Source organism: Lutra lutra, chromosome 12 (genome assembly GCF_902655055.1).
Source record: "Lutra lutra chromosome 12, mLutLut1.2, whole genome shotgun sequence".
NCBI lineage: Eukaryota > Metazoa > Chordata > Mammalia > Carnivora > Mustelidae > Lutra > Lutra lutra.
In genome coordinates this window covers 18,876,229-18,890,052 of record NC_062289.1, presented here as the reverse complement: position 1 = coordinate 18,890,052, position 13,824 = coordinate 18,876,229, and the positions used below count along the sequence as shown (strand labels likewise).

Below are 13,824 nucleotides of genomic sequence, written 5' to 3'. Positions count from 1 at the left end.
TAACACTTTATTTCTTGTTTTTGTCACTTGACCGTGGTATATCATTTGGGGCTCTGTTTCACTATTATCTTTACTTGGAGGTTGAGGGTGAAGGGAGCAACCACTGACAGAAGCAGACACTGTCTGGAATGGAGGGAGAAGGAAAGTTCTGGAGGCTCTTGCGTCAATTGTGGCCAGAACTACTCACAAGGTTTTACCAACCAAAAGGGAGCCAGGAAGTGCAGTCCTACCCTGTGCCCAGAAAGAATGTGGATCTAGGAGTGGATGGGGGGCTTGGAGGGGAGGTTGGGATGGTGAGTGAGGACCAGAATTTTTCACAAACAGCAATAATGATTATACACTACTTTTCCCTGAAATATATCAGTTTTAGTGAAAGATTAATATTAAAGCACTGTGACAAAGTTTGACAGTACTTCTAAAAATCAGAAATAAAGTTAGCTATTTTTGTTTTATAGAGAGATGTGTCTCTGGGACGTGAATGATGGCAGATGTATTGAGTTTACAAAATTAGCCTGCACACATACAGGCATACAGGTTAGTATCAATTTCCGTAACCGCCCAAGTCAGCACAACTTATTACAGGTATACAATTAAATGTTTTTTAAACATTGAGCCTAAATTTTTATATGAAAAATGGGTGGAGATGAGTAACAGGACAAGAAGACTACAGTTGGGGTAGTACAAGTATTCCTCATCAGATGGCATAGTGGGGGACATATTTAGTAGAGGATACTCACGAAGAAAGGTCGGGGAGTAAGCCATACTGCTGCCATGGTAACTGATTACCCAAGTGAGAGCCACTTTATTAGTTTGATCCGTCCTCTAGATCCTACGTAATGAATTCTCTCATGCTAAAGCCTTTGTGGTTCCGTTCAAGCTTGACACAAATGGACCCACTTTACAGGTCATACCTGTTTATTACTTGTGCAGTTGGTCCTTGGGTACATTTTTTTGACTTTCTAACTGTTGAAGAAATGACTATTTCATGTCTGCCTTATACAAGAATTTACATAGGAATTTATAGTTTCTGACTTCTATTCCTGCTATCCCTTCTTACTCTTTCATAATCAAGTTTTTTTTGTGCTTCAGTTTATGCATCATTTACTCTGTTGAATATTGGGAAAATCTCAAGTCCACTGAAAATATCATTTGTGTTCTGAATGGGGTGGGAGAGGGAAGAGAAGAGAACTTTCGCTGAGCACTTATTGTGTAGGCATTTCTTTTATGGTGTTTCATTTAGTCTTCCCCATAGCCTTACAAATGAGATAGGAGTATACTATTTTACATAGAAAGAAGCTGAGACCCAGAGTGATTAAATGACTTGTCCCAGTCTCACAGTGAGTCATTCCTGGCACCAGGATCCCAAATCAGGTTTATCTTTCTCTTCTTTCAATTACATCATACTGCCTCCCTCAAACAAATACGATCATTTGTAGGGAAAGAAAACTTGTGTCAACAAAAATTAGAAAAGCGATGGAAAATGTTTCAGGGTGAGGTGGTGGGTTGTATAATAAAGTCTTTTTTTTTTTTTTTTAACTCTTTCTTACCCTTAGAAAGGCCTTAATTGCTTCTTCAGTGTTGTTAGAGTGTATGCTTTCTATTTAAGGGGCATATGTTATTTATTTTTTATCATATGATGAGTCATCAAGGTCTATAGAGAAAATGGATAATAAATGATATACGGTTAGTGACTTTATATAGAGAAATTTATTTTGTGTCTTGAACTCATTGGAAATAAACATTTTAACTGTTGTATGATTCCATGATTTAAAAGTTTTTGGTTTACATTTTAGGAAGAATTCTTTGTTTATTCAGCTTATTTTTAGTGCGTGTTCTTTCTCAGATCCTGTATTAGGTCCTGCATTTAACTTGGCAGCCATCTCTAAGTAGAAGCAGCTCTTTGACAGGTTCACTCGTGTGGTACAGTTGTTTCCTGTGTGATCTTCACTCTCTCAGGTTCAAGAGCGAGTTGTTTGTATAAGTAGCAATGGTAAACCGTGGTCACACTGGCACTTACTGAAATCACAAGGAGATGCCAACTTACTGAATTATCGCCTGGGCGATCCCTTTTTAATATTTGGAAAAATTGTTTCTCTAGTCAGGATACTTTGTTTGCTAGTATGACAGTGTCTGGGAAGCTGAGTTTAGGTGTCAGAAGATTATTTGAGAGTATAACTTTATTATTTTTTTTTATTTTAATGCAATGACAGTTATACTGTATTCTTTTTTTATAGTGTATCTTTAAAGTAAAAGGTGAGAGGCATTTATCAGTCAAGGCGAATAAAATATCCCTGCCCCCAGGAGAGAGCTCTTCTCTTGACTGCAGTGCACATGTCTCTCCTGGCTGGTGTCAGGTGGATATAGACAGAATTTGCTTCTGTGCACCCATCTTTTCCTCCTCGACCCTCTCCCCTTAGATGTGTCAGGGATCTCTACTGTCACATAATCATGTGAGAGTGCCTGGCAGTCCCTGGGACCTCCAGGTTGTGTGTCCTGTTTTGGGAATCAACCTTCTAAGATCTAGAGACGCCCTCTGTGGTTGTCTGTGTTCTGTTAGACCTCCCCTCTTGGAGTCTTAGCGGTGCCACCTTACACCGAGTTAATGTGCTCTGTGATCAGTGTTTATGTTGAAGAAGTTGTGATTCTTGTTATACAGGGTACCCCATAGTTGAGAGAAGACTGTATTTTTTCACACGCAGTGTTGAGCCTGAGAACAGGACTGATGAGTGTGGGAGCAGACTGGACCAAGGGTCCTTAGTTATTTCCCCCATTGTGGAATGGTTATAGGATTGCCCTTTGTGCTCAGTCTAGCGTGCTGTCATGTGATTTGTGTGCTTTGGGAAGCAGTAGTCTGGTTATTAGATGTCTTCACCTGTTAGTAATCTTCTAGGAGAATTATTCCACTAGGAGAGTCCCTTTTTTTTTTTTTTTTAAGCTAATGGGAGACAGGTCCTTTGAGAAGTTGTTAGTCTTGTTTTGCTAGTTATTCTTCCTCTGCTCTTTGATTGATAGAAACCTGTCTTTTCCTTTTGAATTATATTTGGGATGAGTAACATGTAGGTCATGATTGTATTCGTTCTTCCTCTGTTTATCTTCCACGAAGTATAAATGTGGATTATGGGATGATTTACATGGTTGTCTCATACTTTAGTCTGAGATAACACACTTAGATTACTTAGAATTTCCTGCTGATTGTAACATGTTTGAACAGCAGTCAACTTTTAAATTTTATTTGGTCATAACTAATAATTATAAGCCTATACCCACCTATTCCCATTCATCTAAAATTCATATTTTTTGCTTTGCCTTGTGAAAAGATTCCTTTTGCTTTGATCTGTGAAGTTGATTTTATTGAGGTGTTTTATGAATTCATTCAACAGTTCTGTTTTAGATGCTATAGGAGGATTAAAAATGAAGAATTACTGTGACTTCTGCTCCAGAATTATTCAAAAGGGAGGATGTTAGGAGGAGTAATTTTTGTGAGATATTTTAAAATATCAATGTAATTTGGTGGATTGTGTATACATACATAGACACCTATAATAAGTGCCATATAGCACCCGTCTGGTACTGGGGAAATTGAGTGCCATAATAAGCATGATGAGTGCTTGTGAATTAAGTCTCAGAAGTAAAGGAGAACATTTAAAACTCTTTTCCCTTTTAGTTCTACCAGTTTTCTGTTGGAAATCAGAGGGAAGGAAGGCTTTTATGCCATGGCCACTATCCTGAAATCCTCGTTGTGGATGCCACCAGCCTTGAGGTGTTATACTCCTTAGTATCAAAGATCTCTCCAGACTGGATTAGCTCCATGAGTATTATCCGATCCCACCGAACACAAGGTCAGTGTGTGATGCCCTTTAGGGACTTCGGAGCCCTGACATGATAGGTACTTACTATAGAGTTCTGTATCATATATGATACATTTCATAAGCATAAAACATAAGTTTGAGGGAAGGAGTGGGGGCATCTGTGGTTGGCACAGTTGATGGGGGGCAGATCAAGAAGGGCCTTGTGTACTAGCTAGGGAACTTAGGTTTCATCCTGTAGATCAGGGATTGGTAGACTTCTCCCGTGAAGGACCACATACTAAATATTTTAGGGTTTGCAGTCCATGTGATGTGTTTCAGTTACTCCGTTCTGCCAGGGTAGCACAAAAGCACATAGTGTGGAAGTGAATGAGCCTGTGTGTGTTCTATTAAAACATTATTTACAAAAAACAGCCAGTGTGCTCAATTGATTCATGAGCGCTAGCTTTCTGGTCCTTGCTGTAGTTGTTGGACAGCCTCTGGTAAGAATGCTCGAAGGGACTTAAGTTTTATTTCATTTTTTTAAGGATTTTATTTATTTATTTGAGAGAGAAAGTGACCATGAGGTGAGACGCAGAGGGAGAGGAAGAAGCAGGCTCCCCACTGAGCAGGGAGCCTGATGTTGGGAGCTTGATGCCAGGACCCTGAGATCATGACCTGAGCCAAAGGCAGATGCTCAACCAAGTGAGCTACCCAGGTGCTCTGGGACTTGTGTTTTAAGCATCACTTTGGTGGCGTTGTTGAGAATGGTTTAGATGGGAGAGAATTTTAATACACCAGTTGAGGGTGGTGCAGGTCTGGGGTCCAACAGTGGTTGTGAAACAGAGTAGATGGGTTTGCAGCACTTCCCAAGGGCTTGTCTGCAGGGTATTGGTTCTGAAATTTGTTAACAGGTATTAGTGAAAAAGGAGGGTTCTGTGGTCACATATATTTGGGAGATGTTCAGTGAAATAAACCTGAACAGGCTTCTGTAATCTGGGACCTTCTTAAGTAGAGGCTTTTTAAATGCCTGTTAGAGAATTACTGCTTTATTCAAGAGCAGAGCAGTGAAAAAGAGATTCAACTTCATTTTCCAGGCAATAGGGAACTCATTATTAGTTCACCTGTAATCTTAGTTACAAGCCATGTTTTCTTTAAGAAAGGACTATATTTGTGACAAGCAGTTTGCATATTTTGAATTTTTGCACGATTTCCATTTGAGATATACATGTACTTACTCTGGTTGGAACAGGATAGGCTGTCACCGATGAAAACTTTTGTGCTGTCCATGCAGTTCTAAATATTACCAGTTTATAAACTTGCAAGAATATTAATCTGCATTTACCGTATTCTAGTCTTTGGATATTTGAGAATTTTAGCTGTATTGGGATATTCCACTTTTACTATAAATGGACAGATTTGTGAGCAGTCATTAGTGTCTCTGGCCAGGCTCATGACTTGTAATCACTGCATCCCAAAGCCTTACATTGTCTGGAGAACTGTGTAATACAGGGAAGTTTTTAGTTAAGGACAGCAAATGGTTCTTTTTTATAATAGTAATAACTCATCTTGACTGACATGCTGAGTGCTCTACCTGTGGTGTGTTTTAATTCTCATAGCAACCCGTTACGCTCGGTACTGTTGTTACTCATTTGTATTTGCTTATTGAACTAAAGACAGGTTAGTTAAGTTATCCACAGTTTATCGGGTAGTTTGTGAAGAGATTTTCAAATCTCATTTCAAATCTCAGCCCTCATTCAGGGCTCCCTCTGGAGCCCGGGTGAGAGTGCTTCTAGTGTTTCTGCTCTCAGAGTTTCACGTATATTTCATGTATGCTGTGACTGCTTTCTTACCCACAGCTTATGCATTTTGTTTTTAGATCATGTCTTCTCTTGATCACAGTCTATGCAGGGTGTAATGTGCCATAGAATGTCTAGAAGTCAGGCAAAGTGGGTGGGACAGTGGGGAAATGAGTGTCTTCAAGATGTCAAGTGAGTGTGTTCATCTGTGACAAATACTTAAAAGTGAATGTTGAAGAATAAAAATTCTTTGTTGAATCATCGAGTAATCATAGTGATCAGGAACATTTGAAATGATTAAAAGCTGGTTGATTAGAAATAAAAAAGTTGAAGTAGCTGCAAACAACTTTTCCTTGAATTTCAAATTTGTTTCAAAATCTGGCTTCTATTATTTCATGAAATATAGAATTATGCTTTTACACCAGTTAAAAAGCATTATTATTAATACAAGCCATGTTACTATTTGCAAAAAAAGGGTATTATATTTGTAACCTTGGTTTCTTGGTCCCTCTCGACTTAGAGGACACTGTGGTCGCACTCTCAGCGACGGGCATCTTGAAGGTCTGGATCGTTACCTCTGAAATAAGTGGCATGCAGGTGAGACAGATGCTCTGTTCTTACAGAGTCTTTAATTTTAGCAATGATATGCCCCTCCCCTCTTTTCCTCAAGGGCCAGGAGAAAACTATTCTTTTTCAAGAACCTTATTGACATAGTATTAGAACATCCCGTAGTATGTTGTCTCTGTAAGTGTATTATGTTTTTTGCTTTTGATGACAGACATCTGCTCTTTTGAGGATATGAAATAGAGAAACATACTGTACAAGATATAAAGTAGAGAAACACAGAAGAGCTGGCATTTTCCTCAGTTGCCTCTATTAAAGTAAAGAGATAGTTTGCTTGAGGGAAAAAAAGCAAACCAACACAAAAAGTACATAAAGCCAATTTTAGTTCTCTCTCTGTTGTTTGGGCTTGAATTCCTTGTAACTCTGTCAATAGGAATGGCAGATCAGTATTCCGACAGTATCGATGCTAATCTCTACAGCTACTGAATTTTCACACACTCAAATTGGGGGAGGACCTGGAGGAATTGATTAGTTTTTTTTTTTTTTTTTTAAAGATTTTTTATTTATTTATTTGATAGAGATTACAAGCAGGCAGAGAGGCACACAGAGACAGAGAGAGAGAGAGAGAGGAAGGGAAACAGGCTCCCTGCTGAGCAGAAAGCCCAATGTGGGGCTCGATCCCAAGACCCCGGGATCATGACCTGAGCCGAAGGCAGAGGCTTTAACCCACTGAGCCACCCAGGCGCCCCTGATTAGTTGTTTTTTTTTTTTTAAAGATTTTATTTATTTATTTGACAGACAGAGATTACAAGTAGGCAGAGAGGCAGGCAGAGAGAGAGGAGGAAGCAGGCTCCCTGCTGAGCAGAGAGCCCGATGCGGGGCTCGATCCCAGGATTCTGAGATCATGACCTGAGCCGAAGGCAGGCTTTAACCCACTGAGCCACCCAGGCACCCCGATTAGTTGGTTTTTTTTGTTTTTTGTTTTTTAACCTAGAAGGACATATAGATACAGAATTTAGGATTGACTCAAACTTTTATTATCTGTTATTGCCATGGTGTTGACACTGATTGTCATCAGCATTTTAATCTTGAGTAGCTTTGTGTCAAGATACTGTGCCTGGTTGTGTTTGGAGAGTATTTTTGTTACCTTGGTTCTTACATGAGAGGCTAAAATGGTGAATATATCAAGTGATATCTTTCTTCCATTTTATTTATTTTTATTATTGTATGATAATTTTAACCGACAACCAAACCATTCCTAACGTTTTACATATCTTTTTCTTTTCAGGATACTGAGCCAATATTTGAGGAGGAGTCCAAACCAATTTATTGTCAGAATTGCCAAAGCATTTCTTTTTGTGCATTCACACAAAGGTCACTTTTGGTTGTGTGCTCCAGATACTGGAGGGTAAGATAGCCACATAAGTAAGAAGCTCAATTTTTACCCCTCGAGGTGTTGGTTTATTAGACTTCCAAAGATAATTATAAGGAAGAGCTTGGTCTAAGAATATTTTAACCCTTTGGAATTCATATGTGATTTTGATATCAAATTTGTAGGTGTTGGGATTTGGTTATATATCGTTAACCTTTTTTGTTCTGAGTTATAGAATGATTCTATTAATGATTATTTTTTCATTGATCTTAATGTCTACCTTTTGCTACTGTTTCAGTCATTATTTCCTCAGTACAACATAAGCAGCAGTGGTGAATTTTCTGCAGGCTGACCTATCTTTGTAGTTTGTTGTTATTCCCAATGGCCATTCTGTTCAACTTGTTGGATTTGGGAAGGCCTTCCTACATCACTGGAGAGCTAATGATGAAAAGAGTTTATTACTTCCACCTTGCCAGACTCCAGTATTTCCATAACAGAAAAAGAACCAGCATGTTTTGACCACTTGTGCCTAGCGTATATTTCAAAGCTTTCCATGTACTGTTTCTTTTAATCCTCGCAGCTCTCTGAGGGGTGGTATATCAGTCACCTAATCCTGCATAACAGATTACTCCAAAATTTAGCAATTTAAAACCATACATGTTTATCAATCCCCCTCTGGTTCATGTATCACAGCCCGAGCTGTGGGTGCTCAATCTGGGCATGGCTTAGCTGGGTGCCTCTGGCTCAGGGTCTCCCACAGGCTGCAGTCAAGGTGGGAGCCAGGATCGCAGTGTCCTCGCAGGAGTCACGTAGGGCGGTTCTGCTTGCAAGCTTCCCCACTTACTGGCTAGCAGGCTTTACATCCAGCTGACCGTTGGCTGGAGACATTAGTTCCCTGCATGTAGGCCCCTCACAGCCTGGGAACAGTCTTCCTTCAGAGTAGTAAGCAAGCAAGGGGGGTTGTAGCCATGACCCACCTCTTCTCGGGACTGCAGTGTCACCACTTCTCCCTCGGTCCGTTGTCTAGAGACGTCACAAAATCCCAGCGAGCTCAGGGGAGAGGATTACAGAAGGGTTTGGCTACCAGGTCGGGGCAGTCGCAGAGGCTGCTGGCTGCAGTAGGAGCTATTGCTTTCCTCATTTTGCACATGAGGCACGTGAGGTGTAGGGGGCACAGAAAGCTCGACTGAGGGTGTTCAGGCGCTGGTGGAGTTGCCGGGCATCAGCTCTGCCAGCCTGAGCTCAGCAGCTGCTCTCCTTACTGCCATGTGACACTGCCTCACAGGGGACGGTCTGTGACTGACCAGACAGGACAGGGCGGCGGGCAACACCTTAACCATATCCTCGCTTAACCGTATCAATAGCTACTATTGCTGAATAAGATTAGAGAGGAGAAGCTAGCCCCAGCAGTTACAGTGAGTACACGGGATCCTTCCTTTGTCTTAAAAACGAAAGCACATGAAAGCACATGCAAATAGTAATAAACTCGGAGTGTAGGAGGACACAATTTGACACATCTTTTTTCCCATCGTACTTTTCCTTCCCCTCTGCAGGGGCAGTATCTAATACCATTTCTGGTGTGTTCATAATAAGCATTCTGTTCTCACGTAAGTATGTGAGAATAGAACAAAAAGAATCCAATAGGAAAATGGATAAAAACGTTTCATAAAAAAGAAAGCTGGTGGCTAATAAATGTATAAAAGGTGCTCAGCTTCATTCATCAGGGAAATGCATAGTAAAACAACATTAAGATAGTACTACTAACTGAATAGAATGACTTTTCCAAATACTTATTGCCAAAAAGAAGTTTCTTATCTTAAATGGTTAGATAATCATCTTTTATGGGTTCTAGCAATTTGTTAGATGTTCTAAAGGGCTCATCACAAGCTAAGCTTTAAAAAAATTCATTTTTCCTAATATTTGTGTAATTTTACTTTATATGTCTTCAAATATTTAATCTGGAATTTATTTTGTATAAATTGCAAGATGTAGGGGCGCCTGGGTGGCTCAGTGGGTTAAGCCTCTGCCTTCAGCTCAGGTCATGATCCCAGGGTCCTGGGATCGAGCCCCGCATCGGGCTCTCTGCTCAGCAGGGAGCCCACTTCCTCCTCTCTCTCTGCCTGCCTTTCTGCTTACTTGTGATCTCTGTCTGTCAGATAAATAAATAAAATCTTTAAAAAAAAAATAAATTGCAAGATGTAGATCCAGTGTTACCAGTGCCTGGTGCCATTTGTTGAATAATTCACTTTTCTATTGTGCCTTTATAATACATTCTGTTCCTGTAATTATTGGAATCTGTTTCTGGACTTGTTGATTTTTCTGTTTATGCATCAGTACTGCATTGTTTTCTTTTCTATAAGCTTTACAGTTTGTTTTCTTAGATAATAAGGCTGGAGGGTGGTCTCCTTTCTTAGACTTGTCTTGGCTATTCTTTTAGTGTTAATGTAATAAGTGATTAATATAGCAAATCATGGTAAATTCAGATAGGATTTGTTTTAATTTCAAAAAGGCTCTGTATAAGCAGTTTGCTTTTTATTTAAAGAAAACTAAAATAAAAATTCTAAGCCATTGAATTTTTTAGCACTGTAGAATACACTTTTACAAATCATTGAAAGTGGTAGAAAAATTATTCTAGGAATTATGAGATCAGGATTTTTAGTCCTAGCTCTAGAACTTGACCTGTGACCTTGAGTGGGTGATGTAACCCTTATTTGGGTCAGTTTGCCGTCTGTAAAATGGAATAGCAATTCCTGCCTCCTGCATTCAAAAGGCTCTTAAGAGATAGTGACATAAAGGGACTTTGTAAACTTTGATGTGCCTTACAGATGCAAAGCACCAGATAGCCTGTGTTGCTGACTTGACATTTTGCGGGGGTGGGGGGGGTGGGGGGGGTGGGGGGTGGGGTGGGGTGTGGGGGTGGGTACAGGGGACTTGACATTTATATGTGAGAATTATTAAATAATAAAACTCAGTCTTGGGGTGCCTGGGTGGCTCAGTGGGTTAAAGCCTCTGCCTTCGGCTCAGGTCATGATCCCAGGGTCCTGGGGTCGAGCCCCACGTCGGACTCTCTGCTCAGCGGGGGCCCTGCTTCTTCCTCTCTCTCTCTCCCTGCTTCCCTGCCTACTTGTGATCCCTGTCTATCAGATAAATAAATAAAATCTTAAAAAAAAAAACAACAAAACCTCAGTCTTTTAACTTCCTATTTACTGTGCATCAGCCCCAGGATGAAATAAAGTAAGGTAATCCCCATATTAATAAAGAGATATTCTGATGTCTAGGTTTATTAGAAATAGTGTTACTGGACGTAGAAATAAAACAGGAGTCAGAACCATGCATTCTAGAGGCTGGTTCCCTGTGACTTGGAATTCTTTATAGAATATTCCTCCTTTTAGATAAGAAGGGCTAAGGATTCCCTGTCCCTATGTAAGGCAGCACACCTGCCCTTGTCATATGCCTGACCCCAGAGAGGCACACAGCTGGGTCCCTTGTTGTGTTTTCCCTGGTGAAGGTGACCGAGCCCCATGGCTCACTGACACAATGTCTTTAACTTGAGGTAGTGAATTTTAAAGGCCTGAGTTTGTTAAATGTATTTCCAGAAGTTTTGCTTTGATTTTAGTCTGTTTTTAAAAGATTTTGTTTGAGAGGGAGAGGGAGAAGCAGGCTCCCCACTGAGCAGGAAGCCTAACAGTTGGGGCTCCATCCCAGGACCCTGGGATGATCGCCTGAGCTGAAGGCAGATGCTTAACTGACTGAGCCACCCAGGTGCCCCTTGTTTTTAGTTTAAATGTCACTGTATCTTACTTAAATGACACCAACATGGATTAGATTGGGAATTTCTTGTTCCTTGTAGGTATTTGATGCTGGAGACTATTCCTTGCTGTGTTCAGGTCCTAGTGAAAATGGACAAACGTGGACTGGAGGTGACTTTGTGTCAGCAGATAAAGTCATCATTTGGACTGAAAATGGACAAAGTTATATTTACAAACTACCTGCCAGGTATTCAATCAATAATAAGTTAGGACTTTAGTCAAAGCAAAGAGTCTGAATTCAGGGCATAACTCAGATGTATGAAAATGTTTAAAATATAAATGATTTAGGTAAAAAACTTCAGAACTTTTTTTTTAATAACATATAATGTATTATTTGTTTCAGGGGTACAGGTCTGTGATTCATCAGTCTTACACAATTCACAGCGCTCACCCTCCCCAGTGTCCATCACCCTGCCACTCCATCCCTCCCACCCCCTTCCACTCCAGCAACTTCCCGTTTGTTTCCTAAGACCAAGAGTCTCTTAAGGTTTTCTTAAGTTAGATTTATAATTCTAGTTTAACTTCTAAGTACAAAAATTAGGTGGCTCTTTATTTGAAGTAGGGTATTTTATTTATTTTTTTTTAATTTTGAAGTTGGGTAATTAATGATATTAATGCCTACATTAAATTAACTCTAATTTGAAAATCCATATTTTGTCTGTTGTCCAAAAATCCTCCTCATATGGTATGATAAAATATTTGATGCCAGTATTTTAATTGGATGTTATATTTTTCTTATTTTCAGTTGCCTTCCAGCTAGTGATTCATTCCGCAGTGATGTGGGGAAAGCAGTTGAAAATTTAATTCCTCCTGTACAACATAGCCTCTTGGATCGAACAGATAAAGGGGTAAAGTTCTTCAGGTCTCATTTATAATTGATATTGACATTGAAAATTTTTCACAACTGTATCTGTTGGTGTCTTTTGGTTGCTAAGAATTTGAAAGATTCAGAACATTGTGTTAAATGTAATAAAACATTTTGATATGGTCATTTTTAAGCACAGTTCTAAAATTTGCATATCTTAATTATACATGCTTTTGGTGTTCACATTTCTCTAAGAATACAGATGATCTTATACTGATTACATAGAATAAATGACTTTTTGATAAAAGATTGATGGCATAAATTTACGCTATCATGCAGTTGTAAACATAGTGACAGGTATAATTTTAGGAGGGCAGAGATAATCATGGAATACTGCTGATTAGTAATAGTTCATTACTTGGATAAGGCATTGCAGTATATCTCCAAAATCATATAGTGGGTTTTTTTTTGTTGTTTATTTGTTTATTTGGCAGACAGAGATCACAAGTAGGCAGAGAAGCAGGCAGAGAGAGAGGAGGAAGTGGGCTCCCTGCTGAGCAGAGAGCCTGATGTGGGGCTCGATCCCAGAACCCTGAGATCATGACCTGAGCCGAAGGCAGAGGTTTAACCCACTGAGCCACCCAGGCGCCCCAAAAATCATATAGTGTTTTAAATTATCAGGCATTAGAAATAAAGGATAAAAGAAATTTTTTCTCTATAAAAACCAAAGTTTATTACGATTTCTTTTTTTTTTTAAGATTTTATTTATTTATTTGAGACAGTGAATGAGTGAGAGAGCAGGAGCAAGGAGCCTGACATGGGACTTAATCCCAGCACCCCCAGATCATGATGAGAGCTGAAGGCAGGTGCTTAATCGACTGAGCCACCCAGATGCCCCTGATTTCTAAAAACCTACTTAATATCAATTTAAAATGGAAATGCAGTGGCAATTACATCTTCATGTGAAGGGATGTTGAGGGGAAGGAAATTTCTTTTTTCAATATTTTGAGTTTGCAGAATTTATACATTTCTGTACAGTTAAGATGCTCTATAACCTATCCTTCATTCTCCTATAACTTGAATGCCCCCTTCTCTCCAGCCACATAGTCATTTCCAGGTGAACTAAAGGATAACGACTTATACAAAAAAACATAGAGAAAACAGCAAAATGAGCGCCTGGGTGGCTCAGTGGGTTAAGCCTCTGCCTTTGGCTCAGGTCATGATCTCAGGGTCCTGGGATCGAGCCCCGCATCGGGCTCTCTGTTCGGCTGGGAGCCTGCTTCTCTCTCTCTCTCTGCCTGCCTCTCAGTCTACTTGTGATCTCTCTCTGTCAAATAAATAAATAAAATCTTTAAGAACAAACAAACAACAAAGCCAAACAATGTACATACTATGTTTTTTAAAATAACACCTCCCCAGTATGTTTTAAGTTAAGAGACATGTGAGATACTCACACTGTGGAATGCGGAATATTGGTTATTATAGCTGCTGCAGCAACTTGTCCATGTTAGGGATGTTGTTTATCGGTTACAACATTCAGTAATTTTTTGACTTTAAGTTAAATCACATAATTGATTATACTTAATATATATTGTTTCTATAGGCCAATGATTTTTAGGAATACTAACACTAAATACAGTAAGTAGGTTTTTAACTATAGTTGTCATAACTGAAATTTTTTTTTCTGCTT

General features: G+C 39.5%; 1 protein-coding gene across 4 annotated transcripts in view; it reads left to right on the top strand.

The window, feature by feature from the left end:
* WDR7 (WD repeat domain 7) overlaps positions 1–13,824 on the top strand; it is a 371,332-nt gene that overhangs the window by 33,978 nt on the left and 323,530 nt on the right. For all 4 annotated transcript variants that reach the window (XM_047697076.1, XM_047697077.1, XM_047697079.1 and 1 more), the window contains exons 4-9: positions 456–534; positions 3,665–3,839; positions 6,105–6,181; positions 7,437–7,556; positions 11,371–11,516; positions 12,075–12,177. In XM_047697076.1, the coding sequence (XP_047553032.1) occupies positions 456–534; positions 3,665–3,839; positions 6,105–6,181; positions 7,437–7,556; positions 11,371–11,516; positions 12,075–12,177 (700 nt within the window). The remainder of the gene's footprint in view (positions 1–455; positions 535–3,664; positions 3,840–6,104; positions 6,182–7,436; positions 7,557–11,370; positions 11,517–12,074; positions 12,178–13,824) is intronic.